This window comes from Echiichthys vipera (genome assembly GCF_963691815.1).
Source record: "Echiichthys vipera genome assembly, chromosome: 3".
NCBI classification, from domain to species: Eukaryota; Metazoa; Chordata; class Actinopteri; order Perciformes; family Trachinidae; genus Echiichthys; species Echiichthys vipera.
This window is the reverse complement of record NC_139828.1, coordinates 10,763,977-10,782,092: the sequence shown is the minus strand read 5'-3', so window position 1 is coordinate 10,782,092 and position 18,116 is coordinate 10,763,977. Positions and strand designations below refer to the sequence as shown.

Sequence of the window (18,116 nt, the reverse complement as noted above, 5' to 3'; positions counted from 1 at the left end):
ATGAACAGTTGTTGGAGGGGGAAGGTAGGGGAGGGCAAGGGGAGGGGGGAAATGAGAACCTTGACTTAACTGAGTGATTGAATTCTGTGTTTTTTGTTTTGTTTTTTTTCTGTTTTAATGAGCGTATGACATCAGAAGATCTATATTAATATATTGTAGTTAGCTTGAATTGTGTGATTGCATTCTATTTATTTTTTATCGTTTGGTTGGTCTGTGCTGGAGGATTGGCAGCATGTGTCAGCAAATCATTAAGATTTGAATTTAATCTTTCAATTATATTTAAGTAATTCCATCTTGATTATATAACCATTGAATAAAAGATACACAAGCTCTGACCTGATGGAGTAGAGTCCAGTTAAGCCGTTACAGTTACAATTGTGCAGTAAGATGTCCATAGTTTTGGATTTGGAAACAAAGCACAACAAAGCTTGTCAGCCGCAGAGCACAAACTAATGTGCCACACCTACTCAGTTTTGTTCAGCATCTGGGTCATTCGCAGTTTATATTTGATCTGTATAGCAAGGAAATTGCCTTCTTGTTCAATTGATAAGATGTTCTGTTTTATTGTGTTCTCCACGAATGCCCTTTTCTGTTTTATGGAGTCGGAGTGAAGCTCCATGTTTCTCTAACCACCAGCAGACCCCTTTACATGCTGAATGAAAACTGACCTGGGTCGCAGTGACTGTACACATTGACACACCTCCTGCTCAGCTAAAGTAAAGATTGTTGCAATGCTACAGAGCTGCGTGCTGTGCTTTTACAACGTGCTGAGATTAGGACGAGTCCTTGCTACGAAGGCCGCCTCTAGCTAGCTTCTTCTGGGAAGATCAAACTTACCTGCATGTGTGCAGTCAAACATACGAGTAACTTTTTTGTAACCGACTGCACCGTTTGAAATGAAGCTGGAATGTTTTAAAAGCCGCACAGCAGTAGCACAATGCATGGCTGGAACCCTTAGGTTCGCATTAACAGGACTCTTCCACAGGACTTTTTTTTCCAAATGTAAATACCATATGGCTCCTATTCACATAGTATAATCTTAATGTAGATGTTTGCAAGGTCATAAAGGTGGGGGACTAAGGTGAAGCATAGTACTATGTGTATAAAAGTACTTTTCATGGTTATCTGAAAAAAATGAATGTGCCACAAATGGCACTGATCTCCTTTTCCCCATCGTTTTATTTACCACATCATCTGCCCATGTAATGTTCAAAGTATGTTCAGTATCTGGCTACCATCAGTGTCTCCTTCACATGACTTCTATTCTACAATACTAGTCAGATTGTTAACAAGCCCCTTAAGCTTTATTAACCTTGCTGAATTACACAGTATCCCAGTCCATGCTTTTATCCTGTTACTGAAGTCTATTCATAGCATAGCGATATTACTAAAAGTTAAAAAAGCCCCTTGTGAGATGCAGAGGGGAGTTTTAGGTTTCATCTTTTTATTATCAAAAGCTTTCCTTGTAAATGTTGCTCGATCTTGATCATTAAATATTTATGAAAGCTGTAGAAAAGTTGCAAGGGATTTGCAGAATATGTATTTTCAAAACAAGCCAATGCAGAATGTATTGGATGTGAATGACTCTTTTCCTTGTATACAAAGAATATCACGTTGAACCTGGTTGAGTTTAGTTCTGGCTCCTTTTATTGGAAAATTTGCCTTCATCATAATTCCTGTTGAAGCCTGAGTGTGGGTGATGGATGTGTAAATGGCTTTGCAACTTGGCGTGCCAACACGGAGATTGTTTACCCAGGAGATAAGGTAGTCATCCAGAGCCCCCTTACTGTGATTTAATTACCACAGGTGGGACATTGAAATTCAGGAGGAGTTTCAAAATTGTCATGTTAAGGGGAGCTTGTGGTTGGAAAAGCTCTGCAGCTTGATGTTCCCTAAGGTGTATCTCACATATTGAGAGTATTCAAGCTTGCCTGATGGGTTAAGGACCAGCCTTACAAAAATCCATCTATAAATGATCACTTTTCCTTTACAGATTGAAAAACCTTTCAGAGTAAAAAAAAGATCATTTTTACGGAACTGTTTTGTATTGACTGCCCATATCCAACCCCACCCCCTATTTTCTTAATAAACATGGGCAGTTTGAATGTAAATCACTATAATTCACATAATCCGCTGTATAATTGCCCCCATATTGACTACGTTTGTGAGTGGAGGTCCAATTTGGGACAGTTTGATCAAAATAGTTTTGACTGTTAGTGATGACGGACTTGGCACCAGCAATGAGCAACCCTACCTAAATAATCTAGATATTAACAGCATAGATACATTTTCTTCTTTCCGGCCTGTTGCTTTGATAGAGTTTTGATGTCTTCAATCCCGTCTTTAGCACAACCTTAACCGATCAATGTCTTCATCGTGCGAGGGTTTTGATTGATAATAATGATAAATCTGTCAGTTGTGATGAGTCTGGATGAAAGTCAGTTTCACCGCAGAAGTAAAGGCAAATGACGAGGTGATTCATTCTGTCTTTCCAAGATGAGCTTGAGGGACATCAAATGAAATCTACAATGTTCACAGAGCTGTAGTTCTTGTCCCTTGGCACTCCAGTCCCCCAGAAACACCACCAGATATCTTTTTTTATTTTGTTTTCTTTCAAGATTTAGGATTGTATGATGTGTAAGAGTAAGTATAAAACAATAAATTCACAAAGTTTATTTTAAATTACACTTGTCTTTTGTATTTATTGGTCAGTATGTAGGTTTTCTAGAAAATAAACTGAATTGTTCTATAAAAACAAATTAAATATTTAGTTGTATATATACTGTAGTTACAAGCACGCACAACTTATTTGCTGTTCCAGTACATGCACATGCTGTGGCCCCACTGCTTTGTACGTGTATATTGTTTTCAAATACAAAGCTAAACACTATAGGCACAAATAGTACCATACAATAGCACCTAATGTTCAGCTCCGACGCATGTTATAAGAGGAATTGCCACAAGGCCATTCAACTGTACTGAATTTAACACTTATTCTCACAATTATTCCTAAAGGTTCTCCTTGCAACTTTAAGAAAGAAACCTGTCACTCGCATGCTCGTTCACTCCATAGCCAGGTGCATAACATAACTGACCGACATTGTGTTGGTGTAATGCTGTCAATTAATTATAACCATATTTAGATTACACTAGCTTGCTCTCTGCAAATCACTCCACCGGCCAGCGCCACAAACAACCGACGGTAGATCCATGCCGCGCAGTCGAGCCACATTAGCAATGGATCTGGTGTTGCTTTGTAACGTTGGCTAATAAGGTCATTTGCCAACCAGACCAGCCCCGGGAGTCAGAACAGAAGAACATAATGTGTAGACTCTGCCAGTTTGTTTGTTGACGTTCGCAGACTCCATTTACTAGCCTTTCACTGTTTGCTGGAGCGGAGGAGAGGTCAGGGACCCAGGAGGGCAAAAACGTCACATCCTTTCGGAGTTTCCCGGGAAATCTGTCCCGAATCGTTTACATAGAAGTCCGTCAACAGGCTGTTGTAGGTAACTGAGAAAATCAGCGAAGGTCTCAATTTCTTTCTCAGAAAGTCTCAGGAAACCTCTGCTGTGCGTCAGTGTGTGTTCCCGTCAGGTATTATATCATTTTCTGACGCCAGTGATTCTCAGGCATTTTTATCACAAGGCCCAAATGACCCTGAAAATGTCCCCTTTAATTAATCATTCTCTATGCCAAGTCATTGTGATGATTCATAAGCACTTCAATCACAAGGTATCTAATAGTGCAAATGAACAATTAAGTTGAAATATGTCATCTTTTTAAAACAATGTTACAGACACTGATAAGTTTCCCTTAATTGTCCAGTAGAAACCTAAAATACAAGTGAAAATGAGCGCATGTCTCCTTAAATTAATCTTTCTAGTCACCAATACCAATGATGATTCATAAGCACTTCAATCGCAATCGATTTTTCTACAAATGGACTCATATAGCACCTTTCTAGTCTTCTGATTACTCAAGGCGCTTTCACACTACTTGTCACATTAACCCATTCATTCACACTGATGGCACTGGACATCTACATACCATCTAATTTAAGCATTCACACCACAATTACACACCCATGCGTAGCACAGGGAGCAATTCAGGGTTCTGTGTCTTGCCCAAGGACACTTCGACATGCAGACTGGGGGAGCTGGGGATTGAACCGCCAATCTCTCGAATGGTGGACGACCCACTGAGACACAGCCAGCCAAATACAAGTACAAAGTGGCAAATCTTTTAAAACATTGTTACAGACACACTAATAACAAGTTCCCCTTAATTGTCCAGTAGAAACCCAAAATACAACTGAAAAAATAGCATATGATTCCTATAATTGATCATTCTGGTCACCAATACTAAGTAATTGTGATGATTCATAAGCACTTTAATCACAATCAAATTTTCTACAAAGAGGCAAATCTTTTAAAACATTGTTACAGACACACTAACAACAAGTTCTCCTTAATTCTCCAGTAGAAACCCAAAATACAACTGGAAAAGAAAATACAAGTTTAAATTAGCGTATGTCTCCTTCTCCATTAATCGTCACCAATACCAAGTCATTTTTATGATTCATAAGCACTTGAATCACAATGGATGTTGTGCTATTTACATTGTTTTCTACAAAGGTGCAAATGAACAATTAATTTCAAACATGTCATCGTTTAAAACATTGTTACAGACACACTGATAACAAGTTCCCCTTAATTCTCCAGTAGAAACCCAAAATACAACTGAAAAAATAGCATATGATTCCTATAATTAATCATTTTAGTCACTAATACCAAGTCATTGTGATGATTCATAAGCACTTCAATCACAATAGATGTAAAGGTGCAAATGAACAATTAAGTTGAAACATGTCATCGTTTAAAACATTGTTACAGACACACTAACAACAAGTTCTCCTTAATTCTCCAGTATAAACCCAAACTACAACTGAAAAATAGCATATGATTCCTATATATCCTATTAATGGGGCGGCAGTAGCTCAGTCCATAGGCGACTTGGCTGGGAACCGTAGGGTCGCTGGTTCAATTCCCTGTGTAAACCATGTAAGGAGTGTGGACTGTTGGCTGGAGAGGTGCCAGTTCATCTTCTGGGCACTGCCGAGGTGCTGTTGTGCAAGGCACTGAACCCCCAACTGTTCGGGGCGCCGGTCACTGGCAGCCCCCTCGCTCTAACATCTCTCCTTAATTGCATGTGACTGTGCATGTGTGTATTTCGGGCCTGTGTGTGTAACATTATTAATAATAAGAGTGAAAATATTAAACTTCCCCGTTGCGGGATAAATAAAGTACTTCTTCTAATCATTTTAGTCACTAATACCAAGTAATTATGATGATTCATAAGCACTTGAATCACAATATAATTTTCTGCAAAGGTGCAAATGAACAATTAAGTTCGAATACGTAATATTTTAAAACATTGTTAAGGACACACTGATAACAAGTTTCCCTTAATTATCCAGTAGAAACCCAAAATACAACTGACAAATAGCATATGATTCCTATAATTAATTATGATTATTAATGAATTAGTTATTAGTAATTGTGATGATTCATAAGCACTTGAATCACAATAGAATTATTTTCTACAAAGGTGCAAATGAACAATTAAGTTCAAATACGTAATATATTAAAACATTGTTACAGACACACTGATAACAAGTTTCCCTTAATTGTCCAGTGGAAACTCTTTTGCGTCACATCCGGTCAGCTGTCGCTTCCGGATGCGGTGAAACGGCAGAGAAGAAGGAAAACACAGCACGTACCAAGGATTACTGTAAATGACAAGAAGACGACATCTCTCCATTCAGAGGACACGCCGACGTCGTCTACATTGGATTAACGGAGACAAAAACGCTCGTCGGGAACTGTATTAGCGGTGTTTTACGCGAATGAGCGCTGTTTTTATTATTTCTTTACTGAGTAGCTGTGTTTATGTCTTCTTGCTACATGTAGCTTAAGCCAGCGTCGCGTTATTTCCGTCCCCAGCTGATCGACGGCGTCTCACTCCGGTGAAATGATGTGACTTCGGTGTTATTCTTGACATAACACTCGTTTCTCGTTTGGTTCATTTTAAAACGTTCAGAATTTGTTTTGGTCACTTTAAGAGAAAAACGCTGTTTTCCTCACTGTCGAAGAACAGGAACAAAAGTTATCCTGAAATATCCAGAGGGCACATTTTGGGAAACTACAACATTGTATCTGAAGTGATTAGTCGACATCTCAACAACGAAGTGGAAAAAATGGATGTTATCTGGACTTCAGTCACGACACAGACAACACAGCAGCAGATACTTTGTAAATAACACTTCCCTGTCAGTGCACTACTTTTTCCTCCCTTTGCTGACAGGGCACTCCACGAGCAGTATCCTGTGTGTTAACTGAAGTGAAGGAAGTCCTCCTTGTTTTTGTTTTATTTCTATTTTTGACTTGATTAAGCTCTTCAGCTCAACAGGTATTGTTGTTGTCATTTCTATGCATTGTGAGTTTGGGTGGGATGTCATGTCATAGGGGTCCATACAATAACTTCCTTATCTTTGAAATATTAGCTCAAATAAAAAAGGAAATATGTCCAAGTTATGAGTTATAGTCATCATAGTTGACTATACCAGAGCCATGCAACTTAGGTATTTAGTTTACCCAACAGAAAAATAATCAGCAACTCGTTATATGATTGATTACTTGTTCATGTCGTTTTAAAAGCCTCTAAATTGTGACTCTCTTTCTTTGCCAAATGTGACAGTAAACAAAATGTTTTGGGGTCTGTCAAACAAAGGGTTAGGGTTAAGAAGCAATTTGTCACTTTGCGTTTTAAAAAACTGTGACATACATTTTCACAATTTTCTGACATATATTTATCCATAAGCAAATGTTTAATCAAGAAAATAATCTGCAAATTTATGACAAATTAAATACTGGTTAGTTGCAGCCCTATTCAATATATAATCACAAGAAAAATGAGAAACATATTAAATATTATGACATAATTGATTCAAAGATTATTAGAATACACAGCCCATGTTCATTATATGCTTTGTATCTAATTGATTATCGTCTTAACATATTAGAAACTAGCAGTTGTAGAAATCACCATCATTGTTGCCACACTTGGACTGAATGCATTACATTGTAATAAGTATCTCATTGTGTTTCCACTGGGATGATGTGGATTAGCACAGTGATCCTCTTGTCTTCCTCCTGCACAGTGAAGGATGAATGGCCTCTCTCTCAGCGAGCTCTGCTGCCTGTTCTGCTGCCCGCCCTGCCCCGGCCGCATCGCAGCCAAGCTCGCCTTCCTGCCCCCCGAGCCCACGTACATCTTTCTTCCAGACCCAGAGGCAGGCCCTGCTGCACCAGGGGCAACAGGGACGTCCAGCCTGAGGGCGCGGAGCGGTGCATCAGTTGCCGGTGGGTCCGGCTCTGTGGAGGGGAGATGGAAGCTCCACCTGACAGAGCGAGCAGAGTTCCAGTACTCGCAGAGAGAGCTGGACACGACAGAGGTGTTCGTCACGCGGTCCAGCCGAGGGAACAGGGTCGGCTGCATGTACATACGCTGTGTTCCTAATGCCAGGTAGGTAATTTGAAAGGCTTACCTACCTTTTGAGTGAGTGTGGCCGTAACAGTTATAAAACACTGGTTATATGTGTGTTCTTGACCACGGCGTGTGTGACCTTTCTTAGTAATATTTTGACAGTGTGTCACACTTCCTCAGTAGTTTTTCCACACCCTACTCCCGAGTCTTCTTCCACTCACATCCAGGTCTACTTCCTTTACTTGTATCCCTGTTGACTCAGCTGACTCAGAAGACAGTCTCTTCCTGCTTTTCAATGGATCATTGCCATTTATTTCAATAGTTTCTGTTACTCTCCATAAATCTTTCTATTTTTCATTCTTGTTTGTCGGAACTCAAATGTTGAGTTTCACCCAAGCTTGGTAATTCTGCTGCATGATAAAGATCATAATTTAAAAAATGTCACGCTCAGTAACAAGATATCAGTTTTCAGTGAGTCAGAGTGGGAACATTTTCTTCTATCTGGCTGTCACTCTTATAGGTTTGCGTCACTGAATTTATGGCAGTGATTGGTAGATAGTTTTACGAGTGTCTGTGTCATATAGAAGCAGAAGTTGTACAGATGTACTGTAAAAGTATTTAACTTGAGTGTTATGCCTATCCCGCTGCATTGTGCTGCTGCTGATTAATTTACTAAATCAATTAAAAAGACATGGCACACAGGCTTGTGTTACAGTCTGTGTGTCTTGTATTTATGTCTATATAGTATTACACCAGAATGAATCCAAACTTGAGCTGATATGGCAGAGTCATTGTTATGCCACATTCTGAGTGGAAAGGCCACGAGCAAAGCCACGGGCTATACGGGTTCATAAACAAAACCACTGAGTGAGGATTTCAAAACAGTCGGTGTGTGGAGTAAGTATCAGATTTCTCAAGAGAGCACATCATGCATTCATGAATAAAAGGCAAGGGCTAGAATACCCGGCTTTTATAGTCGTTACCCTGCTTCTCAGGTTGTGCAAAATGTCTAGAAATAAGAGTCATTTGACAAGAGAGGTAAACCAATCCCCTAACAAAGTCGCATGAGCACAGAGTCTTCTGTTTATCCTAACAACAGGTTGCATATGGTTTGACTAAGTAGAGTTATCCGGTTGTACTTAAGGATGGAGAAATAGAAACAGGATGAGTTTTAGTCAGTGAGTTTGTTTCTGTTTCACTGTCACTGTTAATCCTTTATGTGACTCTTTCTGCTTCAATTATAGTCCAGTAGAGTTTCCAGTGTCTAAACATACTGTATGATGTGGCATATGCACTTGATCAAAACCTCATCTAAAGTGGTTGATTTTCATGTGTTTCATTTACCAGTAGTGTTTTCTACTCATTAGATCATGTAAACCACTTTTTACAAGAAAATAAAGGATATTTATTATGTAACAATAAAAACACAATATAGTTGATTAGTGATAGAGCGATACATATCTATATCGTCGGCTGATATTTGCATTTTTTACGCGTATCGCATCGGCCGACGCAGGCTGCTGCAATCGCTGATAGTTATCCGGCATTATTTACAGACAGGCGTCCACAGGCAGCTCTGTGTTGCCGGAGACGCTTTTTTTAAGTTCAATAAACGTTTATTTGAGACTTGTAACAGTTGTTATCATCAATGTGTTATGTTTATGATGTAAATTGAGGGAACAAAAGTAGTATTGGCTCCAAAAATCGGCTCAAGAAAATCGGCATCGGTCATCGGATAAGGCTGATGGGAAAAAAAAAAATCGGTATCGGCCCTATAAACTCCATATCAGTCGATCCCTGTAATTGATGTAATTGTCTAGAGATGTCTATATTTCCTGCTAAAACTAAAGCACTTGTCAGGGATTGTTAGCCCATATACTAAACTGTCTTTTGTACGTGTGTCCTTTCAGATTCACAGTGCTGTTCTCCCACGGTAACGCAGTCGACCTGGGCCAGATGAGCAGCTTCTACATCGGCCTTGGTACTCGCATCAACTGCAACATCTTTTCCTACGACTACTCAGGCTACGGCGTCAGCACTGGCAAGCCCTCTGAGAAGAACCTCTACGCAGACATAGATGCTGCCTGGCATGCCCTGCGCACACGGTATGTTATAATATAATTGGTCCATATGTGTCCTTCAAGGGGTGATTTATTATACTGCGTCTTGCTCTGCTGAGACAGGACACCTTGTTTGGATTAGGAGCAAATCAAACTATTTTACATATGTATGGATTCTAATATCACTGCATTTTCTTCAGGATACCACTGATACCACAAAGCAAGAAGGTGTAAAAAATTAAGAATATGGAGTAAACATAATGATGTGAAGAAGATCAGAGATTGTGATTATGACAGGGATAAAGAGTAGAGCAGAGTGCGGACAGATGCTGTGGGAATAAAAATGAGTGTGACGGATGCAGGAAGGTAGGAAAGGCTTTGGGGGAGATGTCTCTCAAGGACGTTGTGATGTGATAAAGTGTCTCATTAGTGAAAGTGGAGCTGCCTTAATGTGGCTGTAGCCCCAGGAAGACATGACACGGCTGAGCATTGACTCAGGGTTGGTTGAGGGGAATTCACATTTGGGTATAGCTGTCACTCTTCACTATGTCAATTTAGCATATTTATCATGTATATTTTTTTCATTGGATAAGCAAGAGCTAACTCAAAGTTCAGTTCCCACAGATTTAAAATAAGTAGTTCACAATTTAGTATTTTGAATGTGCGCCTCAAAATAAATACATTTTAACTTGTTTCTTGTCTTATTTGTTGCAATAGTGATATTTATATATTGCTGTTACAGCCAGAAGTGTAGGTGATAATGCTGCACGTGCATTGGTGCTTTTACTCCATTCACATACCTACATATTTCTGTATTTTGCTACTGTCTGTATCTGCCACAGCTGCACTTTGTATGCTACTAGGCGAAACTTCCATTAACCTTCACTATAATGGGTTCTCTGTGTCTTTGGTCACTTCCAGGTATGGCATCAGCCCGGAGAATATTATCCTGTATGGACAGAGCATTGGTACAGTACCCACTGTAGACCTGGCGTCACGGTATGAGTGTGCAGCTGTGGTTCTTCACTCACCTCTAACATCTGGCATGAGAGTGGCCTTTCCTGACACAAAGAAAACGTATTGCTTCGATGCTTTCCCCAAGTAAGTTTCTTTGTCTCTTTGTACAATTTTCAACCAGTCTCTCGTTATCAGCCTCACATATCGATCTTTGACACTTAAAATTATGTCAGTTACATCCATGTTTCTAGTGCATGGTATGGTTATGATGACACATACGGCATTAGATATATTATTAGCTGTAAGGATAAAATGTTTGTCAAACAGCAACAATGTCTTTATACTCTCCTCTGTCACATAAGGCCTTAAATTAGGTGCTCATGTAAGTAACAATACACACACATAGCACATACGTATTTTGCTGCGAGTTGGCATTTCCACATAATTACAGAACTGCCAAAAGAAACGTGTAATTGCTACTTGCACTTGTGAAAGTGTTTCTTATACACGACAAACATCGGCCCGGGAAGAACAGCTTCTGTGCTTTCTCCTGTATTTTCATAAATGTTAGTAGGCCAATCAAATACTGTAATATTTCATAGAGGAACCGCAGGAGTGACCTCACTGTACAGGAACTGAAATCTCTTTCACTTTGGTCTAAAGGTATGTGTGCAATCTTAGTTTATCTTTAACTTTTAACAACAGTGCAGCTTAGTACTTTCAAGTAATAAAGTCTTGTCCCACATATTTTGCCAGTGAATGGTAGTTTGTGGTGATCTGCAGCATATTCATGCAATGCTTTTAAGTTTTAATAAGCAGTTAAACTGAAGTGGATATAATCTTTTAACATTAATTATCTGGTTGTGAATTTCAGTACCTTTTGGTCCTGTACTTGTCTGAGATTCTCTTATTGCTTCATATTCAGTTAAACCCCGCCTTTGAAGAGATGTGTTGCCCCACATTTGTGTGACTGTGTAATGTGGGTGTTCACTGTGATGTGTTGTAACTGTTTATTTTTAAATCCTGGCCACTAAACAACTTCCCTTTGGCAGGACAGTAACAACGTGGAGTAATGCTATCATTAGTGATAGATTAGGGATCTATCACTTCTGTTCTTGTTGCCAGTTTTAATGGCTGAGTCTGATGAAGGTTAATAGTGCAGATAGTCCAGCCTTAGTGCAGAGTCTGGTCCCAGATGGTACAAGTGGGTGAAGATCAGAGGTGGTGGCACACCAAGGGATGCCTCGCTGTGTATGTAGTGAGCTGAGAAAGCTTTCAGTGTTCACTTGTTGTTCAAATTTAGAGTGGGCAGCTGGCATCCCTCCTGGAATAAAGAAATGTTTGAAATAGAAAACAGTAGAGAAAGATACAGACGGATACACATAGAGGGATGAATTGATTATAAATTTACGGTTTGGCCCTTTTGTGCTTGTTATTTTGCTGAAGTAGTTATCTGTTTTTTATCTCATTGCATTTCCGTAAAAAATGCATTCATATTTATCGATACAGTCTATAAATCCCAAGTCTCATGTTTGTCTTCTGTACCGTCTGTCCTGTTCCGGGTCAGGTTCATACGGGTTACCCGCAAAAAAAAAATCCAAAAAACATGTTTATACAGATTTATGGGCACAGAAATCATAACACTATGATTCCACATTTGTTTCAAAGCAATACATTGTATTTGTTGTTTTATTGCCTAAAACAGTTTATATTTAGCAGTCCAGACAAAAAATTAAGCTTGGCTGATCCATTAAGATATTGTTGTTAAATCTATAACAATATATTTTACTGACTTTATTTCAGACCAGCACACTGACCCACCATATTGTTACTTTTTTATGAGCTGATCCACAGAGCCAGTGTTTTATGAGTCCAACTGTACATCATTTTTAACCTGATATGTGCAATCTGCTCTCAGAGCTCTTTTTTATGGGTGGAGAACTTATATAGTAGTTAATAAATAATCAATTTATTTAAAAAATCTGACCTCTTTTCTCCCTCTTTTCCTCTTTTAGCATTGAGAAAGTGTCCAAAATCACATCCCCAGTGCTCATCATCCACGGGACAGAGGACGAGGTCATTGACTTCTCCCACGGCCTGGCTCTGTTCGAGCGCTGCCCCAAGGCTGTGGAGCCTCTCTGGGTGGAGGGAGCAGGACACAATGACATTGAACTGTACAGCCAGTATCTAGAGCGCCTGCGCCGCTTCATAGGACAGGAGCTGGCAGTACAGCACGCCTGACCATCGCCACCAGGATCATCATCAACAATGTCACCATTACCATTTTTCTCTTTCCAAGGCGGAGGTGTGTCCCTCCACTTCCCACGGCTTCCAGCGGTTCATGCGTCACATACAGTGCATCGTTTCTGGGGCGCAGTATGTCTTCATGGACCATGGTTTGACGCGATATGGAGAACAGATCATTAACATCAGAAGTGAGTGTAACTGCATTTTGACTGTTTTTTTTAGCAGTTACTTTAACAGTACAGCCGCCATGTGTTATGTGGCAGCCGATATATTCCTTTACTGTACAGTAATATGGACAGTGTCCACAGTAAAAATACTTTAAATGATTAAAGGAGAGTTAACAAGAACAACAAACATAAATAATCATGGAGATCAATTACCTTGTCATCCATATGGAAATTTCATCAACTTCTCAGCCTATTCATAGTTTGTGTAACTTTAATTTTTGCTGTTAACTCAAGTTGAATGGATAATGGTGAAGCAAGGGAAACACTAAAGAACACTCAGAAGTGCTTGTGACATGTGTTGGATTATATTTTGGTTTTCTAGTCACCTCTTTGAATAGCACACCGTTTCGTAACTTAGCTCTCTACAGTTTCTATTAGTAACCCCTGTACTTTTTAATGCAATCCGATCTAAAGCGCTACAATGACTCCTGTGTAGAGGGGTTGGTTTAAAGGCAGAATGAGTAGGATTTGTCCTTTGCAACTTGTAAACACAACATTCAAAGTTGGCCCCTCACTCCTCAAGGGCACCAGAAGCGCACTGTGTAAAATATGGACGTTGTCTCCGTGGTGTCACTCAGGTTTCTGAAGAGCTGTTGGGAAGCTCAATGTGGGTGGCTCTAGCCGTCGCCATCTTGGTAGTGCCTATCATCCCTGTACTCCCGGCTAAAACCAAAATTTGGCAATGAGGAGGAGCTGAGGCGGGACAAGTGACGCCTACAGTATCCTGTGACGGCAACCACCTGTCACTGAAAGCAGCATGCCTTTAATGCTTCATAACAAGCCATGAACTGGGAAATTAGCTTTAGAGCCCAACACCGTTTTTGGACCAGCCTGTCAACATATAGAAACAATATTTCATATATTATACAAACACATTGTTTTTAAGGAAAATCTTACTCATTCTGCCTTTCACTGTATTGTCACTTTGTGGTTATTGGTTGCGTTTGACTGTGCATTATGTTAAACGTTGTTTCTAATATCCTATCGCCTCATGTATGTTCTTGATGCATACATGAAAAGAGACGAATTTGGTTTTTGAGTCTTTCATTTTGTTTTTCACTGTACTGAACATTTTGCTCAGGTGACCGTCTTTAGACATTAGGGCCAGTGTTCCAACTTTGTTTGTGTTGTTTTTGATTATTATGCAGTCGGCTAAATCTCCTCAGATCCTTTGAGCAAAGATACTGAGAACACATTCATCCAGTGTGTTTTTATTTTTATTTTATTTAACCAAGTAATGAAGCAAACTAGGATCCCAAAACTGAGGTACAGACCAAACTGTGAGTTTGTGAGGCCGTTAACTTTTTCTTGCTTGAGTTTCCATAATTTCTTCAGTCCTCTCTGCTCCACATCTGTATCCCAGTAACAGAGTGAGGAGAGGCTTTGTTAAAAAAAGTTCCTCTGGGAATGGCCTCGGAAAGAAAATACCTCCAGCTTCTTCATTTAGTGGAATGTCTGAGAGTCTGTTAGTCCTGTCTGCTTTGTTTTAGCCTTGTTCGTCTTGTTTATGTCTCACAACAGTAGGTCACAGCCGTCAGCGAAGTTCCTGTTCTCAGTGTCTGGAACAGAGAAGCAACACTAAAATTAAACAGGCCTCAGTTTTCAACTTCCGGCCTGTTTTTATTCTTTTTAATGCCGTCTGGTGGCCATCCTACTCATTTGCACTCCATCTCGAGGAGCAATTTCGCCAATTTGAGAAGTGAATGAAAACTTGATTTCTGACAAAAAATGCAAGTAGATGTTCTCTCATTTCTTAATGATTGATTATATTATTTTTAGTTTAATGATGAGCTTCACATTCTGATTTAATAAAAAGTAATCCCCACTCTTATACAGATAAGCACAGGAACACAACACAATTATCACAATACAATGCAGCACAATGGTTCTATATTTGTCGTTCAGCTTTAACAGAGTCAGCAAAGAGCTCATAAAGTAAGGGGCTCTTCTGAGAGACACTTCATATGAATAATATGACTTGAAGCAACCTGTTCTATTATGACGTTTTTCTAGATAACTCTGAACAGTGGCCCTAATACACAGTCGTAGTTGACAGACTAGAATTCTGCCTTTTTTGTTATTATTCTCACTGTAATATGTGGCTGTATTAAAGTAGCTATTGCGTGTTTATTTAATCTCGAAGTGTAGCCACAGCATCGCTTCTTCTTTCCCTTTTATGGCAGATTGCAACAATTGCTTTTGCGGTTGCATACTGCCCCTGACTTGTTTTTCAAAATAAAAGTCCTCTGCTACTTTAATGTCTTTATTAATGCACATGTTCTTAATTTTGAGGGGGCACGTCCCCGGTAGCTGCACCCGTGTCCACCACTATTCTGTGCTGCAGGTTCAAATAGAAAGCAAACAGGCTGTGTGTAAGTGAGTCATTACAAGAGCTGCCTGCATCATGTTTATGTATGTTTATGCATACACACAATAGTTAAGTGTTAGTACTTGATTAAGGCATAACCTCTTGGTAACACTATTGCTTTTACACAAAATTGTGTGGTAAGTTACCTTTTCTAGTGACAATTGAAAACTGTCTCAAGCTTAAGTTCTTTTTGCGCTGATTATTTAGGGAAACATCACTAACCCGGTATACAGTCAATTGTTACTATTTTCATCAGTATACAAAAAGAACTGGTTCAAGATGACGTCAGCTGACTGTCCTGTCCAAGTCATTTTAGCGTGACACGAGATAAATCGTATTTCCTCACTTTACTTTCTATTTTAGATTCACTGCACAAAATCCCTTCATTCTCTCACGTGTGATCTGTTTTACAAGCAGACGTGATGAGGTGCAGTGCGTGTTTTCAGAGTGTCCATCTTGGAGGTGCAGCACTTACCAAGCTGCAGAAGTCTGAATCTAAAGACTCTATGGGTGAAAGAAATGAAAAAGGAATAAAGTTGTTTCCGCTGAGTTGATTTACATGAACATGTGGAGATGAACCAAAGTGTAACTTTTCTTTCAGGGCTTTACCCTCTGTACCTGCTGTTTCTGTTGGTGTCGTTGTAACCAAAGGCAAGCACGTTCAAATTTAAGTTATTTTATTAACTTTTTATTCATCTATGCTGTTGTTCTGACCTTTTCCCACTACACTACATTATACATTACATTTGGATACAAATTAAATGTGAGCATTATTCATTTTTAGTGCTATATAATTATGTTTTATCATATTTGGTTTCAAATATGCAGCGGCAGAGTGTGAACAGCATAAATTACCAAATTGTGGGTGTCGTTTGTTTTTTCAAGCTGTTTATAAATTATCATTTGTGGAGGAGTACATCTAAGAAATACACCAAAGCTGTGAGTTTGGATGATTAAAGAACAATGATAGAGGAGCTTCAAGCAGAGATAATAAAAATGAAACATGTCGTTTATTCAAAGATGTTTGGATTTCTGGTGCAAAACACACCTGGTTTTCATTTTTTTCATCACACATGTCTAATCATTGTTTATTATACTGACTCATTTTGGGATCTTGGAAATGTTGTCTTTTTTCCCCAAAACATTGAAGAGAATAAGAAGTTAATAAAACATAATCAGAAATTGATAATAGACATGACTCTTCTTTTTAAAGGTACTTCCTCCACCCAGGTGTCGTTAAGCTGCAACAGAACAGAGTTTTCTCCTGAAGTCAGTTTTAAGTGTGTCTCATGCAGTCTCCGATTTTGCACTCGTGGCAGACCTGGCACTCTGTGAATAATTATCTGCCTGCAGTGAAAGGCCTCACGGGGCTGCACGAGACAGATTCAAGAAAGGCTCGGGTGAATAATTGGATGATGAGTAAATGAGTCTTTGATTGCCTGGTGTGTGTGTGTGGGTGTTTTTTTGTTTTTTTTGTTCTTCCTCTGCAGAGTAGCTGTGTGTTGGGACGGGCTTGTTATCATCTGTGCCAAAAAAAAAAAAAGAAGGCTCAAACGATGTGTTTTAATTAAAGCGGTACCAAAGGACTCAGGTCTGTCCCAGCCTCCCCTCACTGTCTGCCACCGCGCTGAGCTGTGGGGAGACCGGGGACAGATGGATCGTAAGCTGTGATCCCCCTCCTCCCTGCCTGAACGCATGCATACACACTTGTGCCAGCTCTTTTTCAATGGACGACATAAACAATCTGGTGTCCCACACACATGCTCTTACGGATTAAAAGCAGCTGCAGCTCTCATCCCCCCTGTGTAAGGCAAAGTTAGTGCAGCCTGACCTACTGCATCAAACACCATCACCACCACTCCTCCACACCCAAATGTCTTTTCGCAGAGCCCTGAGCACAGAAACCTTTCATGTTGACGTGTATCAAAGGATTGTGGATGTGTAGGGTCTCGCCAGCAGAAGACTTGAAACAAGACTTGTGAATCAGAGAGCTTTGAAGCCTTTGGATGTTCTTAGCTTGAGGGTTGTAGTGTGAGGAACATTTGTACATCAATTTGAGAGACAGGGAAACAGAGTGTTAAGAGCCTGGATGAGGAAAGAAAACCAGATTTGTACTATCGCTGGGTGCATGTTGTGTCAACTGGACCCGTTTCACAGGTTTCCACAACCCGATGGCCTGACTTTGACGCAAGGCTGCAGATAAACCGGAACAGATTGTGCTGCTTGCTAAGAAAAGGGGACGCGCTCTAAGACAACAGGGTAAGTATGAGACAAAGTGTGTTACAGGGGACATATGCTCATTTTCTGGTTTACAGTTATATTTTGGTTTGTTGACATGTTTTAATGTTCAATTATAATGTGTGTTTTAGCACCTGTCTCTTTAAAGTGGAAACAGTGTGACATCACAACCATACAGAAGTCCTGACGGGTTGTTTAAAGGCACAGTTTCTGAATACAGGCTGTGTATCTCAGCGTTTTAATAGTTTAAATGTGTTGATACAGCACTTCAGCCTGCTTTATGATTAAAAAAACACTTTTTACAATATGGGACCTTTTAAAGTCATTATTTTGCATGTCTCAGGTTTAAGTTTTTAGTGTTAATAATAATAATTATAATAATAATAAATATTAGACGTTTTAATTAATCTTTTAGCAGCCTTGTACAATGCATAATAGCAGACCACAGGTACTTCAGCACGAGCATGAGTTTCA

The 18,116-nt window shown here is 39.6% G+C and overlaps 1 protein-coding gene across 2 annotated transcripts; it reads left to right on the top strand.

The window, feature by feature from the left end:
• The first annotated feature begins 5,761 nt into the window (after positions 1 to 5,761).
• On the top strand, positions 5,762 to 16,519 carry abhd17ab (abhydrolase domain containing 17A, depalmitoylase b). 2 transcript variants are annotated; one of them, XM_083940716.1, is made up of 5 exons: positions 5,762 to 6,468; positions 7,225 to 7,584; positions 9,456 to 9,650; positions 10,527 to 10,706; positions 12,578 to 16,519. In XM_083940716.1, the coding sequence occupies exons 2-5, from the start codon at positions 7,226 to 7,228 to the stop codon at positions 12,801 to 12,803; spliced, it is 960 nt and encodes a 319-aa protein (XP_083796842.1). In that variant the 5' UTR covers positions 5,762 to 6,468; position 7,225; the 3' UTR covers positions 12,804 to 16,519. The 2 variants fall into 2 exon arrangements, with proteins under 2 accessions (XP_083796842.1, XP_083796841.1); XM_083940715.1 differs by having other exon boundaries at positions 7,220 to 7,584.
• Positions 16,520 to 18,116: the final 1,597 nt, after the last annotated feature.

What these genes read in the sequence shown, in the direction of transcription:
- abhd17ab (XM_083940716.1), top strand. Translation starts at nt 7,226, where the DNA reads ATGAATGGCCTCTCTCTCAGCGAGCTCTGCTGCCTGTTCTGCTGCCCG. An exon ending in CGCTGTGTTCCTAATGCCAG is followed by an intron (nt 7,585 to 9,455) that starts GTAGGTAATTTG and finishes GTGTCCTTTCAG; the next exon opens with ATTCACAGTGCTGTTCTCCC. An exon ending in TGCTTCGATGCTTTCCCCAA is followed by an intron (nt 10,707 to 12,577) that starts GTAAGTTTCTTT and finishes TTCCTCTTTTAG; the next exon opens with CATTGAGAAAGTGTCCAAAA.